This window comes from Canis lupus, chromosome 15 (genome assembly GCF_003254725.2).
Source record: "Canis lupus dingo isolate Sandy chromosome 15, ASM325472v2, whole genome shotgun sequence".
Taxonomy (NCBI): domain Eukaryota; kingdom Metazoa; phylum Chordata; class Mammalia; order Carnivora; family Canidae; genus Canis; species Canis lupus.
Window position 1 is genome coordinate 17,828,882 of NC_064257.1, and position 23,067 is coordinate 17,851,948.

The 23,067-nt window shown below is 51.5% G+C and overlaps 1 protein-coding gene and 2 long non-coding RNA genes across 6 annotated transcripts in view; 2 read left to right on the forward strand and 1 right to left on the reverse strand.

The window, feature by feature from the left end:
• The window catches only part of LOC112654636 (uncharacterized), a 112,210-nt gene that overhangs the window by 73,554 nt on the left and 15,589 nt on the right, over positions 1-23,067 (forward strand). The window lies entirely within an intron of this gene.
• On the reverse strand, positions 288-1,699 carry LOC125752567 (uncharacterized). The gene is made up of 2 exons (XR_007402431.1): positions 1,477-1,699; positions 288-637 (listed from the first exon to the last, which is right to left on the reverse strand). It is a non-coding gene; the product is annotated as an uncharacterized LOC125752567 (long non-coding RNA).
• Positions 7,964-16,859, forward strand: RNASE10 (ribonuclease A family member 10 (inactive)). 3 transcript variants are annotated; one of them, XM_025439316.3, is made up of 3 exons: positions 7,971-8,113; positions 13,236-13,339; positions 14,602-16,859. In XM_025439316.3, the coding sequence occupies exon 3, from the start codon at positions 14,607-14,609 to the stop codon at positions 15,249-15,251; it is 645 nt and encodes a 214-aa protein (XP_025295101.1). In that variant the 5' UTR covers positions 7,971-8,113; positions 13,236-13,339; positions 14,602-14,606; the 3' UTR covers positions 15,252-16,859. The 3 variants fall into 3 exon arrangements, with proteins under 3 accessions (XP_025295100.1, XP_025295101.1, XP_025295099.1); XM_025439314.3 differs by lacking the exon at positions 7,971-8,113 and adding an exon at positions 11,956-12,099; XM_025439315.3 differs by lacking the exon at positions 13,236-13,339 and having other exon boundaries at positions 7,964-8,113.

Genomic DNA, 23,067 nt, shown 5'->3' on the forward strand with positions numbered 1-23,067 from the left:
AGTCCTTGCTGTGGCCTTTAAAAATAGATGAACAGGGCAGCCCCGGTGGCTCAGCCGCCTGCAGCTCAGGGCGTGATCCTGGGGACCTGGGATCGAGTCCCACGTCAGGCTCCCTGCATGGAGCCTGCTTCTCCCTCTGCCTGTGTCTCTGCCTCTCTCTCTCTCTCTCTCTCTCTGTCTCTCATGAATAAATAAATAAAATCTTTAAAAAAAAATAGATGAACAGTTCTGGGGCCCCTGGGTGGCTTAGTCGATTGAGTGTCTAGCTCTTGATCTCAGCTCAGGTCTTTTTTTTTTTTTTTTAATTTTTTATTTATTTATGACAGTCACACACACACACACAGAGACAGAGGCAGAGACACAGGCAGAGGGAGAAGCAGGCTCCATGCACCGGGAGCCCGATGTGGGATTCGATTCCGGGTCTCCAGATCGCGCCCTGGGCCAAAGGCAGGTGCCAAACTGCTGCGCCACCCAGGGATCCCTTAGCTCAGGTCTTTTATTGATTTTCAATTTTTTTAGATTTTATCTATTTATTCATTAGAGACACCCAGAAAGAGAGAGGCAGAGGGAGAAGCAGAGCCCATTGGCGGGGTGTGGGGGGACTGAGGTCTTGATCTTGAGGTCATGAGTTTTAGCCCTGTGTAAAGAAAATAAGATATACAGTTTTAAAATAATTTTATTTTTAATCTTTATTTTATTATTAAAAATAATTTTTTTAAAAGACTTTATTTATTTATTCATGAGAGCCAGAGAGAGAGAGAGAGAGAGAGAGAGAGGCAGAGACACAGGCAGAGGGAGAAGCAGGCTCCGTGCAGGGAGCCTGATGTGGGACTTGATCCCAGGACTCCAGGATCACACCCTGGGCCAAAGGCAGGCACTAAACCACTGAGCCACCCAGGGATTCCCCTAAAAATAATTTTTAATTAAGATTTTATTTATTTTTTTGAGAGAGCGAGGGAGAGAGAAAGAGTTGGGGGGGGAGGGAAAGGGGAAGGAGGGAGATTCTTAGACAGAATCTAAGCACGGAGCTCATGTGGGGCTCGATTTCAGGACCCTGAGATCATGACCTGAACCGAAATCAAGAGTCAGTCACTCAACTGACCAAGCCACCTAGATACCCCTAAAAATAAATTTTAAATAAAAATAAATAAAATTAGAATCTTACATGAGGCACCTGGGTGGCCCAGTGGTTGAGCATCTCTACCTGACTCAGGGCGTGACCCCAGGTCCTGGGATGGAGCCCGGCATTGGGGTCCCTGTAGGGAGCCTGTTTCTCCCTCTGCCTGTGGCTCTGGCTCTGTGTCTCATGAATAAGTAAATAAAATCTTTAAAGATAAATAAATAAAAATAATATTTTACATGTTTACAAAAACAATACAGATTAATGTAGAACAATTGGACAATATAAAGAACAAGAGCAAGAAAAAGGAACCCTTCAGCCCAAGATAGGCACTGTTACCAGTTTTGTGTACTTACAATGATGTGATATGTTTCTTGGGAATTTTAACATTCACTTTGTCCCCAGTTTTTTACTTTGAAAACCTTCAAGCCTATAGAGAAGTTGAAAAAATAACGTAATGAGAGCTAGTGTCTTCCACCATCAGTTGTTAGCATCATACCACAGCTGTACTTCTTTTTTCCTGAGCCATTTGAAAGTAAGTTGTTGCTGATATTATATCAGTTCACTTTTTAAAAAATTATTTATGAGAGAGAGAGGCAGAGACCCAGGCAGAGGGAGAAGCAGACTCCCCCGGGGAGCCCGATGCGGAACTTGATCCCAGGACCCCGGGGTCACACCCTGGGCCAAAGGCAGACGCTCCACTGCTGAGCCCCCCGGGCGTCCCATTATTTCAGAAATCTTAATGAAAGCCACAAGTTTATTGTAAATAAGACTGCAACACAATAACAAAAACTAAGTTTATTTGAATAGTATCAATGCATTGAGGCAACCCTGGTTATCTCCTTCTTATTGGAAACTCTTTGGTAAGTTTTGTTGTTGTTGGGATCCCTGGGTGGCGCAGCGGTTTGGCGCCTGCCTTTGGCCCAGGGCGCGATCCTGGAGACCCGGGATTGAATCCCACGTCGGGCTCCCGGTGCATGGAGCCTGCTTCTCCCTCTGCCTGTGTCTCTGCCTCTCTCTCTCTCTCTCTCTCTCTCTGTGACTATCATAAATAAATAAAAATTAAAAAAAAAAAGTTTTGTTGTTGTTGTTTTTTTTTAATCCAAATGGGAAGATTAAATTGTGGTGATTTGTAAATGTCATGGCAAAATCTCAAAATTTTTGGTGCCATCTTAGAATTAGGTCAGGTCAGATCAGCATTTGCTAAATAGGAACCACCAATTGTGAAATCAAACTCCTAATCTACCCAAATGCCTAATCTGTCAAGGGTGGGTGCTGAGAACCCACACACTCCAGCTTTGGGGATCAAAATGCAGGCTCAGGCACGCACAGTGATCTGAGCATCCCCACAACTGAAGTTCAGGGGATCAAACTATATTCTCTTTGCTTTCACCTGAATTGGAGTCGTGCTGTCATTCACTGTAGACCATTTCATGAACTGCCTTTAATCCTTTCTGGGAACAAGGTAAAGTATAAAAGGATACAAACTAGCAGGCTTGCAAATATACTTTTTAATTTAAATTCAATTAATTAATACATAATGTATCATTAGTTTCAGAGGTAGGGTTTAGTGCTTCATCAGTTGCAGGTAACACCCGGGACTGGGGCGCCGGGGGCTCAGCAGAGGGGCGGCTGCCTTGGGCCCAGGGCGGGACCCCGGGGTCCCCTGCTTCTCCCTCGGCCTGTGTCTCTGCCTCTCTCTGTGTCTCTCATGAATAAATAAATAAAATCTTAAACAAACAAACAAACACAAGGGCTCGTAGCCTCAGGCGCCCTCATTCAGTTACCCCATTGCCTGCCCGCTGCCCCCCAACCCTCAGTTGGTTTCCTATGATTGAGAAAGAGTCTCTTCCCGTTTGCCTTCTTCTCTGGCTTCATCTTATTTTTCCCTCCCTTCCCCGATGATTCTTTGTTTTGTTTCTTAAATTCCACACGAGTGAAATAATATAATTGTGTTTCTCTGACTGACCTATTTTGCTGAGCAAAGTACCCTCTAGTTCCGTCCATGTCGTTGCAAATGGTAAAATCTCATTTTCCTTTTTTCTTTCCTTGGGTGGCTGAGTAATAGCGCATGCAAGTGTATTTCAAGAAGGAGACTGGGGTCGGGGCTGGAAGGGGCAAGAGAAATTTGGAGTCTTGGACTTGCTTCCTCAGCAGCCACCGCGGCTCAGGGCCCGGGCGCTCCTCGGTCCTTAGGCTGGAGTCGCGCTGGTTCCTGTCACCCCGGCCTGACCGAACCCCAGGGCCACCTGCAGCCCCTGCCAACCCCGCGACCAGCTCCTCGAGGCCCGTTGTCTTACGTCCTTGGCGGTTCATCTTTATTTCCCACGGTACAGATTTTTCAGTGCAGCTCTTGTTTATAGTTTCCTTTTGGAAGCAGTTAGTATGCATCAGTCCCTCCAGACAGAAAAACGTCAGGTGTGCAGACACGACCGTGTGTGTCAGACACGACCGTGTGTGGACCCGTGAGCCGGGGACAGGCCCTGAGGACAGGCCCCGACAACAGGATGACAGGCCCCGAGGGGGGGGAGGGCAGTTGTGGTGCCTTGCGGCCACAGGGTCTTTGCAGCAACCTCTGTGATCTCTTCTCTAAGCAAGAGAAGTAGGTGCACTTTGCGAGTGTGGCCTCAAGGGACTCCAGGGGACTGGGAATAGGAAGACGTGTCCCTGGCCACGGGAAGGCCAGAAGCCATCAGTTTAGCAGGTGAATCTCCCTTGGCTCCGGGGCTTTCTGCCAGTTGAATGAAGTGTGGACCCACTGGAACTTGTTGCACTGCCTCAGGGTGAGGTGTCACGCAGGGACAGTCGTCTGAGGGTTCAGTCCCTGCTCCACGTAGTTGGGGGGCCGGTGTCGTGCGGCCATTCGGCAGGAGGCCAAACGCTGTCCCCGTCGCTCACTGGCCGCACGTTCCTGGGTGTCTCCCAGCAGGTTCTGCGTGGACGGGGGTGGGGTGGGGGGTGTGAATCACCCATGGTGGCCCCTGGGCCCACGGCGCTCCGTGGCTCCTGGGGATGGACCGGTGCGTTGGTGTCAGGGAACCACACCAAGTAGCTAGTGACTCGAGCCCAGTTAAGTGTGTGAAGCCTTTCGGGGGTAATTTCATTAAAAACCCTCAAAAGCAGGGAAAGCAGGTGAATGTTAAGGGGTGGGTCCCCCCGGCAGAGGCTTGCACAGTGTGCCCCGCTGGCAGCAGGAGCTCCGGGGACCGCGACACAAGCAGGCCTCCCAGCCCCGCATCCTGGGGCGACGCTTACCTGCGTGGCGGTGGCACTGGCCGTGCAGCCCTGCCGACCCCAGGAGGACCTGAAGGAGAGGGGTGCCGTCCTTCCCTGGGCTCCCTCCCTCCTGGGACAGGCTGGCTCCCTCGGGGGCAGGGCGCACGATGGGGCAGGGAGTGACACGGGGACCCAGAGCTTCCCACCTGCCGGCACACCACTCTGGTCTGCAGCACCCCCGCCCCCCCAGAACATTACATCGCATGCTGCTCTCGGCAATGTCTGAGGCTGTTGGGTTGAAGACCAGGTGGGTGAAGGTGAGGTCAGGCTGAGGTCAGGCTGGAGGTCAGGCTGAGGTCGGGGGGTGAGGTCGAGGTGAGGTCACACTGAGGTCAGGGTGAGGGGCTGAGGTCAGGCTAAGATCGGGCTGAGGTCGGGGTGAGGTCAGACTGAGGTCAAGGTGAGGTCAGGGTGAGGGGATTAGGTCGGGGTGAGGTCCGACTGAGGTCAGGCGGAGGTCGGGCTGAGGTCGCCGCCCGGGTGCCCCCGAGCAACGGGCGCACGCACAGCCAGGGGGGCAGCCAGGTGCTCGGGGGGCCTCAGGGCCGGGGCGCAAAGCCCAGATCACCCCCCACTGCCCGACTCACTCACCCCTCATTCCCGTGACCCCCCCCCCCCCCGCCCTCCGACTGCTCCGCATGGTTGGCTGCCCCTTAGGGCGACTCTTATGATCTCTTTCTGTGGCAAAGCTCCCAAGGCCGCAGCCCGGTGGCGGCAGCGCTGTTAGCCCCGCGCCCAGGCCTGGTAAGGGCTTTGGCGGCAGCTGCCTCCTGTGGGTGCCCGGGCCTCCCAGCCCCCGCCTCCCAGCCCTCCAGAGTCAGGCCGGCCCGGCTGTACCCTTCCGGGAAATACTGCTGCACACCGTCTTCGTGCCAGACCCTGTGCTGGGCACGGAGGGCAGGGGACAGGTAGGAAGTTCTCAGTGTGACAGCAAAGGAAGAGAGCGGGGGCAAGACCATCAGTGTGGCCTGGTTATTACGTCCTTGCTGCGACACTGCTCCTTTTACCGCACATTCCTCTCAACCTGCTTGGTGAATCTAGAGCCATACGTTATCGACAAGGCCACCAAGTTCACTTCTTTCCAGAAGTTTTCCTTCTTCTTCCAGAAGAATCTCAGATTGGGATTTTAAAAGCCTCTATTATTCGCTACCTTGCATTTAGAAAGAGCAAGTGGGGGGGGTACCCTCCACCAGGTTACCCACTGTGCCTATGCATTGGGGCGAATGCTTTTTTCTCAAGGTCCCCAGGATTGGGATCCCTGGGTGACGCAGCGGTTTGGCGCCTGCCTTTGGCCCAGGGCGCGATCCTGGAGACCCGGGATCGAATCCCACATCAGGCTCCCGGTGCATGGAGCCTGCTTCTCCCTCTGCCTGTGTCTCTGCCCCTCTCTCTTTCTCTCTCTGTGACTATCATAAATAAATAAAAAATTAAAAAAAAAAAAAAAAAAAAGGTCCCCAGGATTTCCTAGAGTTCCCGGCCTGCGAGAGCCGACCGTCCTCATCTGCCTCAGAACTGGGATCCCGTCAACCAGGTCCTAAGCAGCCTTTCCCGAGAGGATTTTGTAGACCTCATCACAGTGGATCAAACAAGCATCATTCTCAAAAGTGACTCCTGGGCAAGGCCTTGCTTGCAGACCCTTTCTCCAGTATATCCCAGTAAGGAGGAGGACAAAAGCTTACTGAACTCACGCAAATAACTACGCGCTGTTGAACAGTAAGAAGACTTCCTAAGCTTCTGACTTCTTGGGATGGTGAGTGAGTGACAATCAGACACCCTTTCAGGATGTTTATTTCAGGGGCACCGGGGTGGCTCAGCCGGCTCAGTGTCCGCTTGCGGCTGGGTTGCTGATCTCAGGCTCCTGGGGGGGCTCCCACCTGCGTCACCCCCTGCTCAGCCGAGTCCACTCCTCCCTCTACCCTCCCTCCTACTCCCGTGCACTCTCCCTCTCTCATATCAGAAAATAAAACCTTTTTTTAAAAAAAGAATGTTTATTTCAGTTTTAAAAAAAACAGAATCTAGTAACTTGTTTTAGATCACAGAGAGTTTGAGAAGAAAGAAAAAAGCCTTATTCTGATATTCAGAATAGAACAGTAAAACATTGAAGTAGAACATTAAAGCAATATTCTTTTTTTTTTTTTTAAGATTTAATTTATTTGTTCTTGAGAGACACAGAGAGAGAGGCAGAGACACAGGCAGAGGGAGAAGCAGGGCCTGCAGGGAGCCTGACGCGGGACTCGATCCCGGGACCCTCGGGTCACGCCCTGGGCCAAAGGCAGCCGCTCCGCTGAGCCCCCCGGGCGTCCCTAAAACAATATTCTATTTTTTTTTTTTAAAGATTTTATTTATTTATTCATGATAGTCACAGAGAGAGAGAGAGAGAGAGAGAGAGGCAGAGACACAGGCAGAGAGAGAAGCAGGCTCCATGCAGGGAGCCCGATGTGGGATTCGATCCCGGGTCTCCAGGATCGCGCCCTGGGCCAAAGGCAGGTGCCAAACCGCTGCGCCACCCAGGGATCCCTAAAACAATATTCTAAACAAATTTCCCTCATCAATTCCTCCAGTCCCATACAATTAACTCTTTTTTTTTTTAAGATTTAATTTATTTATTTGACAGAGAGACAGCACAAGCAAGGGGAGCAACAGAGGGAGAAGCAGGCTCCCCTCTGAGCAGCGAGCCCCCAACTAATTCTTGTCCTGCTGGATCTTGAGTAGCAGTTCCATGAAGCTGTCTGCTTATTGACTAAAAAAAGTTCTGGAAATCTTGGCTCAGTCCGTGGTTTTGGTATGAAAATTGTCTAAATGATGTTAACTCAAAAAGGTGTCCTTAAGAATTTATCCTTTAGGGGCCCCCGGGTGGCTCAGTGGTTGAGCGCTGCCTTGGGCTCAGGTCGTGACCTCAGGTCCTGGGATCGAGCCCCACTTTGGGCTCCCTGCTCAGCGCGGAGTCTGCTTCTCCCCCTCACTCTGCCCCTTTCCTCCCTACCCCCACTCATGCTGTGTCTTTCTCAAATAAATAAATAAATAAATAAATAAATAAATAAAATCTTTAAAATAAATTTAGACAATATGTCTATAAAGACGATTAAATCTATTCCAAAGAAGTCACTGACTGTTACTTATGCTGATTGATAAAAATGAATTAACGTCATTTTCATAGAAAAGGCAACCCAGGGCAGCCTGGGTGGCTCCGCGGTTTAGCACGTGCCTTCGGCTCAGGGTGTGACCCTGGGGTCCTGGAATCGAGTCCCTGCAAGGAGCCTGCTTCTCCCTCTGCCTGTGTCTCTGCCTCTCTCTCTGAGTCTCATAAATAAGTAAATAAAATCTTAAAAAAAAAAGAAAAGAAAAAGAAAAGGCAATGCAGAATGTTCGTGAGTGGGCATCTTTCCTAGCAGAGGAGTGGGATGTTAGACGTGATTTGGGGGAGCTCATTCTGTAGACTTTGTTGGTTCTGGGAGTTCCTGTTGTACCAGGGCGGGGGTGGTTGTGGTCTGTGAACTGATCATATGTCATTAGCAAAACTCCTCCGACATCACGGAAAGTGCCAAAATCATTGAGTCAGAAAGAACAGGACAGTGCCATGAGTGCCCAGAGGGTCGCCTACCCGCTGGGAGCAGGGCCTGCACAAGACAAGCCCAAGGCGGGGGGACTGCAGCAGTGAGAGGGCAAGACTGGCAGTAAGGACCTGGCCGAGGTCTGAGGGGTCGAGTTCTATGGATGGTGAGTGGGTTTACGTGAACCCATTTTACTCATTTTTAAAAAGATTTTATGTATTCACGAGACACACACCGAGAGGGGCAGAGACCCAGGCAGAGGGAGAAGCAGGCCCCCAGGCGGGACTTGATCCCGGGACCCTGGGGTCACGCCCTGGCCCGAAGGCAGCCCTCGGCCCCCCCAGCCCCTGGGGAGCCCGTGGATTTATTTATGACTGTTACTGGTGAAGGTTCTCAGTAGTCACTGGGACTGCATCTTGGATGGATGGTCCTAAAGGTGTCATGGGCTCGGGGGTGACCCGGGTCCTCCAGCGCCGTGGAAAGGCCGCCGCTGGGGCAGCTCCGGGGCTGGGCCGCTGGGCCGGGGGAGCAGCAGGTGGAGCCGGGAGCCCTCAAGGCCATGGGCCCTTGTCCAGGAGAGAGCGGGTTCTAGCGCGGCCCCGTCTGTGGGGCCCCCGGGCACTTCAAGCCTCCCGGGACCAGGGGGACACCGAGCCGCCTCCTTGCAGGGTCAGCTTGGCGGTGCCGCTTGCCGCTCCCGACCCGGCAGGGCCAGCCTCGGACAGAGCTGAACCCCGGGGCTGTTGCGGGGACACAGGCCCCACGTCATGGCCGCGTGGGGAAGGGTGGCCACCCCCACGGCCCGGCCCTTACTGCCTCTGTGGGACCCAGGAAATTTAACAAAAACCCCCTACCCCTGGACACGCAGAGCAGGACTAACTCCATATTGTGCTGCACCCGCCACCTCCTGTATGACCCCCACATGACCTGCTTATTGCTTAAGGCGCTGCCCACCCTAGTCAAGCCGCTGGGGACACCCTTACCGGATTCGGCTCAGAACAATGTAACCCCGCCTTGTGCCTGCCAAAACTGCGCGCCAGTTCCTACCAGAGTGATAGGCCAGCTCAAATGGTCACTATAGGGTGAATCGTGATTCAATTGGCCACCTGCATGCGGACCAACATGACTGGACAACTTTCTATGTGTGTTACAATCCCATTGGCCACGGGCCCCTATAAAGCTGCTGCGCCTCTTAGCTTAGGGTCCAAGTCCCTGCTCTGCTGTGTTGGGTGCACTTGGACCCAAGCTGGAGCTTGTAAATAAACCCACGTGTGTTTGCATTGGTGTCGGCTTCTTGGTGGTTTCTCAGATTCGCAATCTTGGGCACAACACCTCAGACGAACTGACAGCCCGGGGTGACCCTAGGGTGGCCCTCAGGGTCCTGGAGCCTCCAATGACCTGGGCTGGGGGCACGGCCCCAACAGGCCCTGGGGACCCTGGGGACCCTGGGGACCGTGGGGACCGTGGGATGCGAGGAGCCTGAGCATCCAGTTCCGTGTTCCGGGCCGTCCCTCCTCCCTTCTCTCGTTCCCCTGCCTCTTGTCCTGGGGGGCGGCCGTCCCTTTCCTGCCCCAAGGGGTGACTTGCACGGGCCCAACGTGTGTTCCAGGGGCTCGTCTTCAGAGTCCGAGCCCTCAGACGTCATTGCTCCCACAATTCCCATCCTTCACTCCTTCATCATTGGTTTTCTTCTCCACTTAGCCTTTATTATTTTTAAAAGATGGTTTATTCATTTGACAGAGAGAGAGAGAGAGAGCACGCACAGTAGGGGAGCAGGTCAGGGACGGGGAGAGGGAGAAGCCGGGACCGGGCCCGGGGTCCTGACCGGAGCCCAAGGCACACGCTTAACCCACTGAGGCCCCCGCGCCCTCTGCTTAGTTCTTATTATCGATAAACAAGCTGTTGTTTTCTTTTCTGAAAAGCAAACACAACAAAGTAGAAACCCCCTTGTCCTGAGCCCTGTGCTCGTTCAGTCTCCCACCTTGTTTACCTGCCCAGACGCCGATGCCCCCAGACGCGAGCCTCCTTCTAGAGGGGGGTCCTGTGCGTGCATCCGCACTGCTGTGTACAACGTCTGTCATGAGCCCTGAGACTTACAACTAGTTTTTATTTTGCAAAAATCACTGGTCACAGGCCACTGCTAAGAACACATGGAGGACTCGGGGACCCTCCCGGGCCTCCTGTAGCCCGGTACCTCGTGCTGGCATGCTGTATGCGCGGCGTTGGCATAGGCCCGTGTGCAGGTCTGTGCCGTCTTATACGTGCGGACTTGTGCAACCGCCACTGCAGTCAGGGTACAGAGCTGCTTCATTACCACGAAGGGTTCCCTTTGGGGGCCACTGGCTGGCTCGGTGGGTAGAGCACATGACCCCGGACGTTGTGGGCATTCTGCTGGATGCATGGCGATGCCCCCACTGCAGGTCCCTGCAGTGCTGTCCCCCTGGGTTCTGCACCTGAGCTGACCCAACCTTGGACCCTCCATTCTATTTCCTCAGCTCAGGGGGTCCTCCTCTCTGTGCCTCCTGGTCTAGAAACTTCCCAGGGCGTAAGCTGGGGGAGCAACTCATCCCATTCGCTTCTCCTCCCTTGACCATCACAGCCCTTTGTTGCCTTTGTCCAGTCATTGATCTCTCCTAAGTTCTGCTTCATTAGAAGCCGGGAGATCCAACGGCAGAACTGCCACTACTGATCTCTGGCACCTGAGACGCTAACCTCTTCCGGGCACTTTCTTTATTTGTAAGATGAAGCGTTAGTCTATATGGGCCTTAATTCCTTCTCTGAGATTCTAGATGTTGTTTGACTTCTGGGAGAAGCAGTGAGCAATGTTGGTAGCTGCAGCCCTAGTTTGTATCATTTCTTTTTCTTTTTCTTTTTCTTTTTCTTTTTCTTTTTCTAAGTTTCTTTTTAATTTTTCTTTTTTTAAAAAAAGATTTTATTTATTTATTCATGAGAGACACACAGAGAGAGGCAGAGACCCAGGCAGAGGGAGAAGCAGGCTCCATGCAGGGAGCCCTATGCGGGCCTCGATCCCAGGACCCAGGGTCACGCCCTGGGCCGAAGGCAGGTGCTAAACTGCTGAACCACCCAGGGATTCCCCCTTAAATTTCTTTTTCTAAAAAAGATTTTATTTATTTGTTTTTATTTGTTTATTTTTTAAAGATTTTATTTATTTATTTGGGAGAGAGAGAGAGACAGAGAGAGCATGAGCAGAGGGAGAGGGAGCAGCAGGCTCCCCGCTGAGCGAGAGGCCTGATGTGGGCTGGATCCCAGGACCCCGAGATCATGACCTGAGCTGAAGGCAGATGCTTAACCCGAGTGAGCCCCCCGCATGCCCCAGTAGGTATTATTTCCGATGGGAAAATGTATTGATCAGGTAATGAGCATGTATTGGTTGTTGCTGGTGATAACAAGAAAAACAATAGCTAATATACTCATCCTTTTACATGCAGTGTCTTGTATAATATTCACAACATCCCTGTGGATAGAGATACTATTACTCAAATTTAGAAAACCTGGGCACGGGCTGGCTCAGTTGGTAGAGCGTGTGACCGACTTGATCTCAGGGTTGTGAGTTTGAGCCCCACATTGGGGGTGGCGATTTATGACATTTTTAAAAGATTTTACTTATGCATTTGACAGAGAGAGAGAGAGAGAGCGCACAAGCAGGCAGAGGGAGAAGAAGCCGACTCTCACCTGAACAGATAGCCTGATGCAGAGCTCCATCCCAGGACCCCTGGGATCGTGACCTGAGGCAAAGGCAGATGCTTAGCTGAATGAGCCACCAGGAGCCCCTAAAACAAACAAACAAACAAACAAACAAACAAACAAACAAAAAAACCTTTAGAAGATGAGAAAACTGTGGCCTAGAAAAGGGGAAAAATGAAACCCAAACCCTGCCCGTCTAAAGGTCATACTTAGACCACAGACGTAGGTCTTTTCTCCCTTCAATCAAGTATAAATTTCAAACAGTCCCTGGTAGTGCCCCAAACACCCACTTACTGAGAAGAAGACGATGAGTATGGTTGAATACGCTGCCCCTGCTGACTCTCAACAGCTAGTGGGTTCAGCAGAGGAGTCTTTACGTCTTCCTCCTGCTGTCCCGAGACCTCAGCAGAAGGGACCCCAAAGAGGGATGGGACCAGCAAATAGAAGGTAAAAGACAGTAAGTGCTCCAGGTTGGTTAGCTGTCCTTATTACAGTTACTGTAGACCGTCCGCCAGGGCACTGCAGCGGTCAGCCGCATGGACTCTGCCGTCACAGAGGAGCTCCTGACCTCCATCGGCAGCTCAGGCAGCTCGGCCCGCCCGAATGACTAAGCAAACATCCTCCTAAAGAAGGGAAGGCAATCACCGGTGGGACCTCCTGGTTTGACTCCCCCGGACCACAGGGATTAAAAGTGATGGTGCTGCTTTGGATGTGGACTTACCTAGAGCTCAGTTATCAGGTTTGCAAAAATCTGGGTGTTCTTTTTTTTTTTTTTTTTAAAGATTTTATTTACTTATTCATGAGAGATGCAGAGAGAGGCAGAGACCCAGGCAGAGGGAGAAGCAGGCTCCATGCAGGGAGCCCGACGTGGGGCCCAATCACGGGCCTCAATCATGGGGCTCGATCATGGGGCTCCAGGATCATGCCCTGGGCTGATGGCGGCGCTAAACCGCTGGGCCACCCAAAAATCTGGGTGTTCTGATGAGAATGTGGTCATTGGTTGGGTTGGAAAGAGGGAGAAGGGAGTGGAGGGCAGGGCTAGGCTTCGTAGGTTAAGTATGTGCATATCTATGATTGACTCAGATACTCCAACGTTCCAATTAAGTCACGATCCGATTCTAAAATGTAAAAAGCAGGGCAGCCCCGCTGGCAGAGTGGTTTAGCGCCGCCTTTGGCCCAGGGTGTGATCCTGGAGTCCCGGAATTGAGTCCCACGTCGGGCTCCCTGCATGGAGCCTGCTTCTCCCTCTGCCTGTGTCTCTGCCTTTCTCTCTGTGTGTGTCTCTATGAATAAATACATAAAATCTTAAAAAAAAAAAAAAAAAAAAGCTCGGGACAGTGGTGTCAGTCAGGATGGGACACTTATAAAACTGTCTGCAGGTTCCCAGGCTGGACACATTTCCTGCCCTGGACAGGTCTGTCTCAATGTCCAAATAGCTTTACTTCAAAGTGTTTGTGGGAGAAGAGAGAACTGAGTGAATGGTTATTCAGTGCTGGTGGGAGGACTGGAGGGAGGATGGGCTTAGGAATTAAGTCTGGGTTTAAGCGCGCACGGGGCAGCAGGAGCTAACCATTTTTCTACAGACCAGCATCCAGGGCACTTTTGAGAAAGAAGGAAACCCTGGGAGGGAAGAGCTTGGGGAACAGGAGGACACAGACGTCTTTGAAGCTACTTAGGTGTGGAGGAGGTAAGTCCCAGTAGTGTTGGGTGCCCCAAGGAACAATTGGGGGAAGTTCTTTTTCCTTAGAGAAATTTTTTGAAAAATTGAAATATTTTCAACTTTATAGGAAAGTTACAACAATAGTACAAAGAATTTCTGAATGCCCTCTATCCAGATACATAATGAAAGAAACTTTCCTCCGCATTAAAAAAAAAACCATTTTCTTTCTCTGTAAACACATGTATATACATACATAGAATCTGTATTTTGAACCGTGTGAGGTGAGGCTGCATACAGCACGCCCCTGTTGTTTCTTAGTATTTCAGGGTTCTTTTTTTAAGAATGAAGATATTCTTGTATTTATTTATTTATTTATTTATTTATTTATTTATTTATTTATTTATGATAGTCACAGAGAGAGAGAGAGAGAGAGAGAGAGAGAGAGAGAGAGAGGCAGAGACACAGGCAGAGGGAGAAGCAGGCTCCATGCACCGGGAGCCTGACGTGGGATTCGATCCCGGGTCTCCAGGATCTCGCCCTGGGCCAAAGGCAGGCGCTAAACTGCTGCGCCACCCAGGGATCCCCTATTTATTTATTTTTAAAGATTTATTTTTTTTAAATTTATGATAGACATAGAGAGACAGAGAGGCAGAGACACAGGCAGAGGGAGACGCAGGCTCTGTGCAGGGAGCCCAATGCAGGACTCGATCCCAGGACCCCGAGATCACCTGATCCCAAGGCAGATGCTCAACTGCTGAGCCCCCCAAGGGCCCCATATTCCTTTTTATCTTTTGAGGGGAAGGATGCGTAGCAAGGAGACTAATAGATACTTGAATGAGCAGAAATGAATTTGGGATAAAAATCGAGAGACGGTCTCCTATGGCAAGTCTAGTCCTTTACCCAAAACAAGGCTTTCTATAGGGATTTCTCTCAAGGAAAGTATGGCACTGCACTTGCTTGTCTTCTCACCCATCTTCCTGGGTTATTTGGAACTAATTCCTGTTTAGGAGTCACTTGATGTCAACCTTCCCCCACTGATTCCCCATATGTGAACCAATTTCAGAACTGCTTCTCCCGGCACCTTCCTGGTCTGCAAGATCACGTGTTATTAACCAGCAACAGAAATGTCGTGGGGGAGGGACCAGAGAAATGGGACAAGAATGAGAAAAATCCTCTGCCTTGAGGGCAGGGAGGGCGGGGAGACTCCAAAGACTAAGGTGTCAGGGTTAAAGGAGTCTGGAAGCCACGTTTCATGTCCAAGCCAGGCCTGTTTCCCTTCTCCCCTCCAGGAAAAATGAAGCTGACTGTGGTGCAGATCCTCTTTATGATGCTGCTGCTCCTGCTGGGTCTGGGAATGGGCCTGGGCTTGGGGCTTCGGATGGCTGCAGCCGTCCTGGAGGACAGCGATCAGTCCCTGATGGAGCTTTGGTCTAGCGACTCGGAGGACACGGCCGAGGCCACTAAAGGAGAGGGCAGCCGGACTACGGAGAACTTGGTGCTTAGCAGCAAAGGCGTGCTGCCCCCCGGCTGGCCCGAAGACCCCATCCTCGGTGAAGACGAAGTGGTGGGAAACAAGGTGGGAGGGGAGCCTCTCCTTCCCAGCAACAAAGCCTACCTTCGGTCTGACCTGCTGGCCAGGGAATGCAACACCCTGATGGCGCCCAAGGTGAAGGGTCACAACCGCACGTGCATAAGCCAGTACACGTTCATCCATGAGGACCTTGACACCGTCCAGGCCGTCTGCAACAGTCCCGTCGTGGCCTGTCAGCTCAAGGGAGGCAAATGCCACAGAAGCTCCCGTCCTTTTGACTTGACCTTCTGTAGGTTGTCCAAACCGGGCCAGGTCACTCCTCATTGCCATTATGTCACTTTCATTTTTGAAAAGTATATTATCATATCCTGCAATGACATGAAGGTCCAGGTAGTGTCTGGACAATGAAAGCCTTTTCTCCTCCTCCTCCTCCTCCTCCTCCTCCTTCTCCTTCTTCTCCTTCTTCTCCTTCTTCTCCCCCTACTCTTCTTTCACCCCCTCCCACTGCTTTCTCATGCGGCATCCCCCTTGGTGCTCTGCAGACTGGCCCTGTAGACAGAGGCTGGCCTATTCCATATCATTCTCCCCCGAAAACACAGTCCTTCTGTGCCCAGAGTTTCACCCAACTTGTGTTTAATTCCTGGGGTTAGAGGTGGCCGCCCGGGGTCAGGGGCCGCAGTGGCTCAGGCCCTCCGTCGCCCCTACCCTGCAGGGACAGCAGTGAAGAGCTGCTCTCACGTCTGCGGGGACCGGGGCATCAGTCTCTCCGCCCTTGGGTGTGGACTGCAGGGGCTGACGTGGCCTCCCCTGTGGGTTCATGATCCTTCCCTGCAGTTTGCGAGCTTCTGGAACACTCACCTGGTCTCCCAGGCTTTCCCGGGCACCTCTGAGCAGCTGGTGGTGCAGCTATACAGGTGAGCGCCTGGAGCTGCGCTGCCCTGGTGAAGCCCTGGATCAGGGTTCCCGTCTGGAGTCCCCCAAACAGAGGATTAGTCCTAGGGGTCTGCTGGGAAGGTGCAGGCTGGTGCGGATGGAGATAGAGCGTGTGTCCCGGCAGGAGCAGTGCTTTTTTTTTTTTTTTTTTTACCCTTTCAGGCCTTTTCTCTGCCCTCCCATTTTTTACTACCTGCCTCTTTGTCTCGATTCTTTCTCCATCACTTTCTTTCTTTTGCTTCCTCCCTGCTGCCCTTTGCTTCCCTCTGTTTTCCTTTTCCTCTGCTTTTGGGGCTCTCCCTATTCTTTCTCCAAATCCCTTTAGAAATTCACTCAGCAGGTTAAACATCAGAGTCTCGGGTAAGATCTCCTGGTGGTGGGACAGAGTCCCTGCACCCAGCTCTGCCCTCAGCGGGCAGTCGCTTCTCCCTCTCCCTCTGCCACTCTGCCAAAAAGCATGTTCTTTCTCCAATAAATAAACACAGAAAAAAAAAAAAGTTCATTCAACCAACACTGATAATTTACACTATGGCAGGTAAGAAGATGTTGGTCTTATGGTTTAAAAAGTCCGGCACAGGGAGTTGGAAGGAGGGCAGGTCATGAGAGGGATGGGGGGGGGGGGGAACCCTATTTCCAAACTATGTCCAGAAAACAGACTCGTGCTCCCTTTAGGTGCTCGGGGATGTACAATGGGTGGGGTCAGGGGAGCCTTATTCTCTGTGTCACCTCTGCCCCCCTTTGCTCTGCAGAAGAACGTTGATGAAAGAATAATTTCAGTGGAGAAGGGATTGGATCCATTCACGGGGTGGGAAGACTATGGTGTCTACATAGAGAATAGAGGTGGCTGCCCTCGGCCTGTTCCTCTGAATCAGTTTCTATCAAGAAATAGTGTAGTTAGGGACGCCCGGGGGGCTCAGTGGCTGAACGGCTGCTTTCAGCCCAGGACATGACCCCGGGTCCCGGGATCGAGTCCCAGGTCGGGCTCCCTGCGTGGGGCCTACTTCTCCCTCTGCCTTTGTCTCTGCCTCTCTCTGTGTCTCTCATGAATAAATAAATAAAATCTTTTAAAAAATTAAATAAAAACCCAATGAAATCCTAGTACATTAATCTGGAAGTTCAACAAAATTTGGATTTTTACCTGAATGACTAATCCTTTTGAGAACACAAAAAATATGTATTTTTTTAAAAATCAAAATCAATCTCCTTGATCTCCCTGACATTCCCTCCCTTCTGGCCCCTGTGTTGCCGGCTGTCTTGCCCTGCCTGCTGGGTGACCCTGCACAGAACAACGGGGGCTGGGAGGGAGGGACCCGGGCAAAGAAATAACTCCTTTATTATCTGCAAGGTACTAAAATCTTGTCTTCAGGACACTTTGTACAAGTGCTTCTCAACCCTGGCTGTTCCTTAGAATCTCCTCGGGAACTTCAAAAATGCAACAGATATAAGTCCCAGCTGCAAAGATACAGCAAGTTGCCCTGGGGCTCAGCCGGGTGAGAGTCTGCCTTTGGCTCAGGTCACGGGGTGCTGGGGTTGAGCCCCGAGCTGGGCTCCCTGCTCAGTGCTCAGTGCTGAGCTTGCCTCTCTCTCTTCCCCTCCCTCTGTGCTCTCGCTCACTCTCTCCTAAATAAATTAGTTAATTAAATGTTTTTTTAAAAGGCAATATACGCCATCCCAGGGAAATATCCTTTGATTTGCCTGAGTCGGGACCTGGCCATCAGGGGGAGCCCAGGCCGGGCGGGGGCTGGTGGGGGGGGTCGGCGGGGACTGGTGTTTCAAAGGTCCGGGAGGCGCTGGGCTAAGCAGAGCTGGGGAGTCTGTTCTATGCAGCCGTCACAAGCTCCGCTGTTAGTGGAGGAGCTCTGGTGTGCTGATGGGGCCGGGGCGGGCTTGACTGTCCTTGATGGGGCTCGATCCCCCAACGTTGCACTTGGTGGTCACGTGGCCGGGTCGCCCCCAGGGAGAGCACCGACACCGACACCATTTGACAGGATCCTTCTGGAAGCAGTTACTAGAATACAAGATGTAACTTCAACACAGGTCGCAATTTCGGGGACATTGGCTAATATGTGGGGTCCTGTTAATCTTCCCAAGGTTCATCCCTGGATGGCCCCGATGTCTACACACGTGGGGCTAGTGCAGTCCTTAGAACTGAGCAAACGGGGCCCCCGCCCTGGGCCTACCCCTCCTCTTTGGAGGGCCTTTCACCTAGGAAGTCCTCCTCTTGGGTCTGGTAGTGACCGGGGCCAACAGAGCCCTCTAAGGCACGTGCCCTGGGCTTGAACCGGGCCCCGTGTGGGCTGCAGACCCATTTCTCCCGCTCCGGGCACTGCTCCCCTATGCGGAGCCCACCAGCCGCCCCCTGGGAGTTCTGAGACTGGCACGTGCGCAGTCACCCCAGCGTCCTGAAGCCAAGGCCTGGTTCCAGCACAGTGGGGTGGTAAGTGGGTCCCTCTCTCTGGCTACCGTGATGTTTCTTTTGTGGGATCACATGAATGTGGGGTGCCAGAACGGTGCTCACGTGTGAATGTGGGGTGAAACACGTCCTAGACGCGGGATGAATTTAGGGCTGTAGGTCACCAGAGGTTGCGACTGACTCTGGGGGTTGAGAGCACGTGTGGGAGGCTCTGGCCCCATCACGTTGTCCTGCTCGGCTCCTTCTGGCCTATGGCCCTCGACGGGGCCAAGGAGCAGCGAAGCAGGGGGCCGGCGTTCTTGTCTCCCCGAGTTGGAGACTGAACCTCGCAGACAAATGGGGTGGGCAATGCGGTAGAGTTTGCTCAGCGAGGATACAGAGAAGGCTCTCAGGGGTCCGAGGGCTCCCGACCAGGTCGCCCACGAGGGTTCTCACCCCTGGCCTTTTGTTACGACTTTCCCCATTAGGTCAGCAGGGTGGAGCTTGACGTGACACTCGTACTCTGCGTGGGAGTCTTTGTTTCTTGTGACATCTGTGACCCTAGATCTGGTTGGAATTTATAGTGAACTCCTTTGAGGTCCGATCATTCTTTTGTGTGGTTATTTTCTATTTTCTATGGTGATGGTGTAACTGTTGGGAAAACATGTTGACCCCAGCCGTTGGGACAGGGGGCTGGTTCCCCAGGCGGCTGGAGAGTAGTCTGATCTTTGGTTCCTGATCTTTTTTGTTCTGTCCCAGCGTCTGCATGCATGAAATCCCCTCCGGGCCTAGTTGGAGCCCCGTTCCTTCCCTGCCCACAGTCCCTTCCTTCCCCTGCGAGCCCCCTACGCAGGCCCCCAGGGGTCATGCTGCACACCACGGAAGGGCGGGGCGGCTACCCCCGCGAACTGGGGCACTTCTGGGGCCCTTCGGATCAAGGTCTGCACTTGCCTCTGATGGGCGGGTGATGGTGTCCTCCCTGGGACTGGTCTTGATAAAGGTGAAGGATGGCCATTCCTTACGTAAACAGGACTGCTCTTCTTACCCTGCCCCGGGGCCCCTTGCCCACCCTCCTTGCGGTGAAGCAGTGACTCGATGTGGCAGGTAGGGGCACAGGCCAACAACCACCAGCTCCCTCCGGGTCCTGGAGACCTTGTTGCCCTAATACCTGGGAGGCTTACCTTACCCCCAACCCCTCCCATGTGGAAAGTGTCTAACGAGCCATCTGCCCAGGAGCCCTGTCCCCCTGCTGTAATAAAACCACCTCTTTGTACTGAAGGCGTCTCAGGATTTCTTTCTTACCGTCGGCTCTGAACTCTAACATCTTTCCTACATCAGTAGGGGATCAGGCCACGGGGTTCCCACGATGCTGGGCCAGCTGATGGGGTCCCCCTGGGATGGAGATTCTCTTGCCAACAAGTCAAGTTCGGCGATGACAGAGTGGGCGACAGTCCGCCTCTCTGTTGCTGCCCCACGACGTCCCCTCTGGGGCTAGAACGGATCTTGGAGAATGTCCAGGAGTCACAGCCTGGCTATAGAGCAGGTCACAAAATTGCATCCAAAGAACTGGATTTTTTCCTTTGCCCTTGATGCCGCCGTGGGTCGGCCCTGCCTTTCCCTGCAGACCCCCGGGGAGGAGCACAGGAGGAGCGGAGACTGCTGCGAAGGAGTCAGGCCTGAGGGCAGCAGAGGGGGACCTGTTCACGTGTTCACGAGTCAGATGAAAGAATTGCTAAATTGTTGTCCCGGGTGGAGCAACTGGGAGCTGGAGGAAAGGAGAAGAATCCCAGGAAGCGGTGGAGGAGGTAGAGCAAGCACCGCCTGGGGTGGGGGGCGAGTTCGTGGGAATTCCACACGAGCTTCCTGTTTCCAAGGGCAGGAGCTTGGATCTGGGCCTGCTCCGCCTCTTAGGTCTGCGTAGCTTCTGCTGAGCCTGCATGTGATTCCCAAAGTACGGTGTTGTATGGTAAGAAGCCGGTATCTTTATTCTTTCTGGTAGGAGCATAGTGAACGGATTGTGTGGCTCGCCTTGGGATTTTTTTGAACATTTGTAAAACGCCGTCTTCCTTTCTCGTCCACAAAAGACAGCTTTCTTTTTAATTCTTCTTCCTTGGACTTTTGCATCCTCTAATACCTCCACCTTCTAATTATAAGAGAAGGGGGGGGGGAGGGAAGTAATAGGACTTCTGCTCTAAGGCCCTGTTCCCATTTATTACTAGCTGATTACAGAGCATTTCTACTGGAAAATGTACTGCAGAAACTTAAATACTGAGCAGTTTTGTTTTGTTTTACGGTGTCTATTTAGAGTTGGAAGCTGAACAGCTGTTGCATTACATGCTTTGCTTTTTTTTTTTTTTTTAAGATTTTATTTATTTATGCATGAGAGACACAGAGAGAGAGAGCGGCAGACACAGGCAGAGGGAGAAGCAGGCTCCTTGCAGGGAGTTGATCCCACAACTCGATCCCAGGACCCCGGGGTCACTCCCTGGGCTGACGGCAGATGCTCAACCGCTAAGCCACCCGGGCGTCCCTATCCTGTGAGTCTTCTTTAGAATATGAGGATCCTTTTGGAACTTCCATTCCTTTCCTCCAACTCCCAAGCCTGTAATGGGCCAGTCCTAACAATCCCAGGGCAGCAGCTCTTTCTGCTTCCGGGGCCTGTCCCCATGGTTCAATAAAATCACTTTTTGCACTGAAGATGTCTCAAGAATCCTTGCCCGTCGGCTTCAAACCCTACTAACATTCCAAAAAACACATCAAGAATCCTAGATTTTTTGTGTGATTTAGTTTTGGGATGTGGGTGAGGTCCAGAGCCAACAGCCAAGAGAGAATTCTTGAGATGCCTTTGGTGTAAAAAAAGGTGATTTAAAAAATATATTTTATTTATTTATTTGAGAGAGAGACAGAGCATGAGCAGGGGGGAGGAGGCAGAGGGAGAGGGAGAAACAGATCCCCTGCTGAGCAAGGGGCTCAATGTGGGAGGGGGGCTGGGGGCTCAATGCCAGAACTCTGAGATCCTGATTTGACCCTGAGGCAGATGCTTCACCCACTGATCCACCACCCACGAGCACCTAGAAAAGGTGATTTTATTAAAGCACAGGGACAGGACCCTTGGGCCAAAGAGCAGCTGCACTGAGGTTGTGAGGAATGGCTGATTATATAGTTGGGAGTTGGGGTAAGGAAAAGGGGAGGTGTCCAAAAGGAACTTCATAAAAAACAACAACCCCAAAACACAAAAGGACTTTCATATGCTAAAGAAGACCCTCAGGAGACTGGAGACCTTACATTAGCATTAATATAGCTGGAAGCTTCCTGGAGGGGTGTCCAGGGCTCATCCCAGGGCAGTGGGTGGGGGCTGAGGTTGCCAGATGTCGGGTTGTGCTTTTTTTTTTTTAAATAAATTTATTTTTTATTGGTGTTCAATTTACCAACATATAGAATAACACCCAGTGCTCATCCTGTCAAGTGCCCCCAACAGTGCCTGTCACCCATTCACCCCCACCCCCACCCCGCCCTCCTCCCCTTCCACCACCCCTAGTTCGTTTCCCAGAGTTAGGAGTCTTTATGTTCTGTCTCCCTTTCTGATATTTCCCACACATTTCTCTCCCTTCCCTTATATTCCCTTTCACTATTTTTTTTTAAAGACTTCCCATTTATTTATTTATTTATTTATTTTTAAAAAAATTTTTTAAATCTTTATTTATTTATGATAGTCACAGAGAGAGAGAGAGAGGCAGAGACATAGGCAGAGGGAGAAGCAGGCTCCATGCACCGGGAGCCCGACGTGGGATTCGATCCCGGGTCTCCAGGATCGCGCCCTGGGCCAAAGGCAGGCGCTAAACCGCTGCGCCACCCAGGGATCCCCCCTTTCACTATTATTTATATTCCCCAAATGAATGAGAACATATAATGTTTGTCCTTCTCCTCCGATTGACTTACTTCACTCAGCATTATACCCTCCAGTTCCATCCATGTGGAAGCAAATGGTGGGTATTTGTCATTTCTAATGGCTGAGTAATATTCCATTGTATACATAAACCACATCTTCTTTATCCATTCCTCTTTCGATGGACACCAAGGCTCCTTCCACAGTTTGGCTATTGTGGCCATTGCTGCTAGAAACATCGGGGTGCAGGTGTCCCGGCGTTTCATTGCATCTGTATCTTTGGGGTAAATCCCCAACAGTGCAATTGCTGGGTCGTAGGGCAGGTCTATTTTTAACTGTTTGAGGAACCTCCACACAGTTTTCCAGAGTGGCTGCACCAGTTCACAGTCCCACCAACAGTGTAAGAGGGTTCCCTTTTCTCCGCATCCTCTCCAACATTTGTGGTTTCCTGCCTTGTTAATTTTCCCCATTCTCACTGGTGTGAGGTGGGATGTCACTGTGGTTTTGATTTGTATTTCCCTGATGGCAAGTGATGCAGAGCATTTATCATGTTGGCCATGTCTATGTCTTCCTCTGTGAGATTTCTGTTCATGTCTTTTGCCCATTTCATGATTGGATTGTTTGTTTCTTTGGTGTTGAGTTTAATAAGTTCTTTATAGATCTTGGAAACTAGCCCTTTATCTGATACATCATTTGCAAATATCTTCTCCCATTCTGTAGGTTGTCTTTTAGTTTTGTTGACTGTATCCTTTGCTGTGCGAAAGCTTCTTTGCTTGATGAAGTCCCAATAGTTCATTTTTGCTTTTGTTTCTTTTGCCTTCGTGGATGTATCTTTTTATTTTTTTAATTTTTAAAATTATTTATTTATTTATTTATGATAGTCATCGCAGAGAGAGAGAGAGAGAGGCAGAGACACAGGCAGAGGGAAAAGCAGGCTCCATGCAGGGAGCCTGACCTGGGATTTGATCCCGGGTCTCCAGGATAGCGCCCTGGGCCAAAGGCAGGTGCTAAAC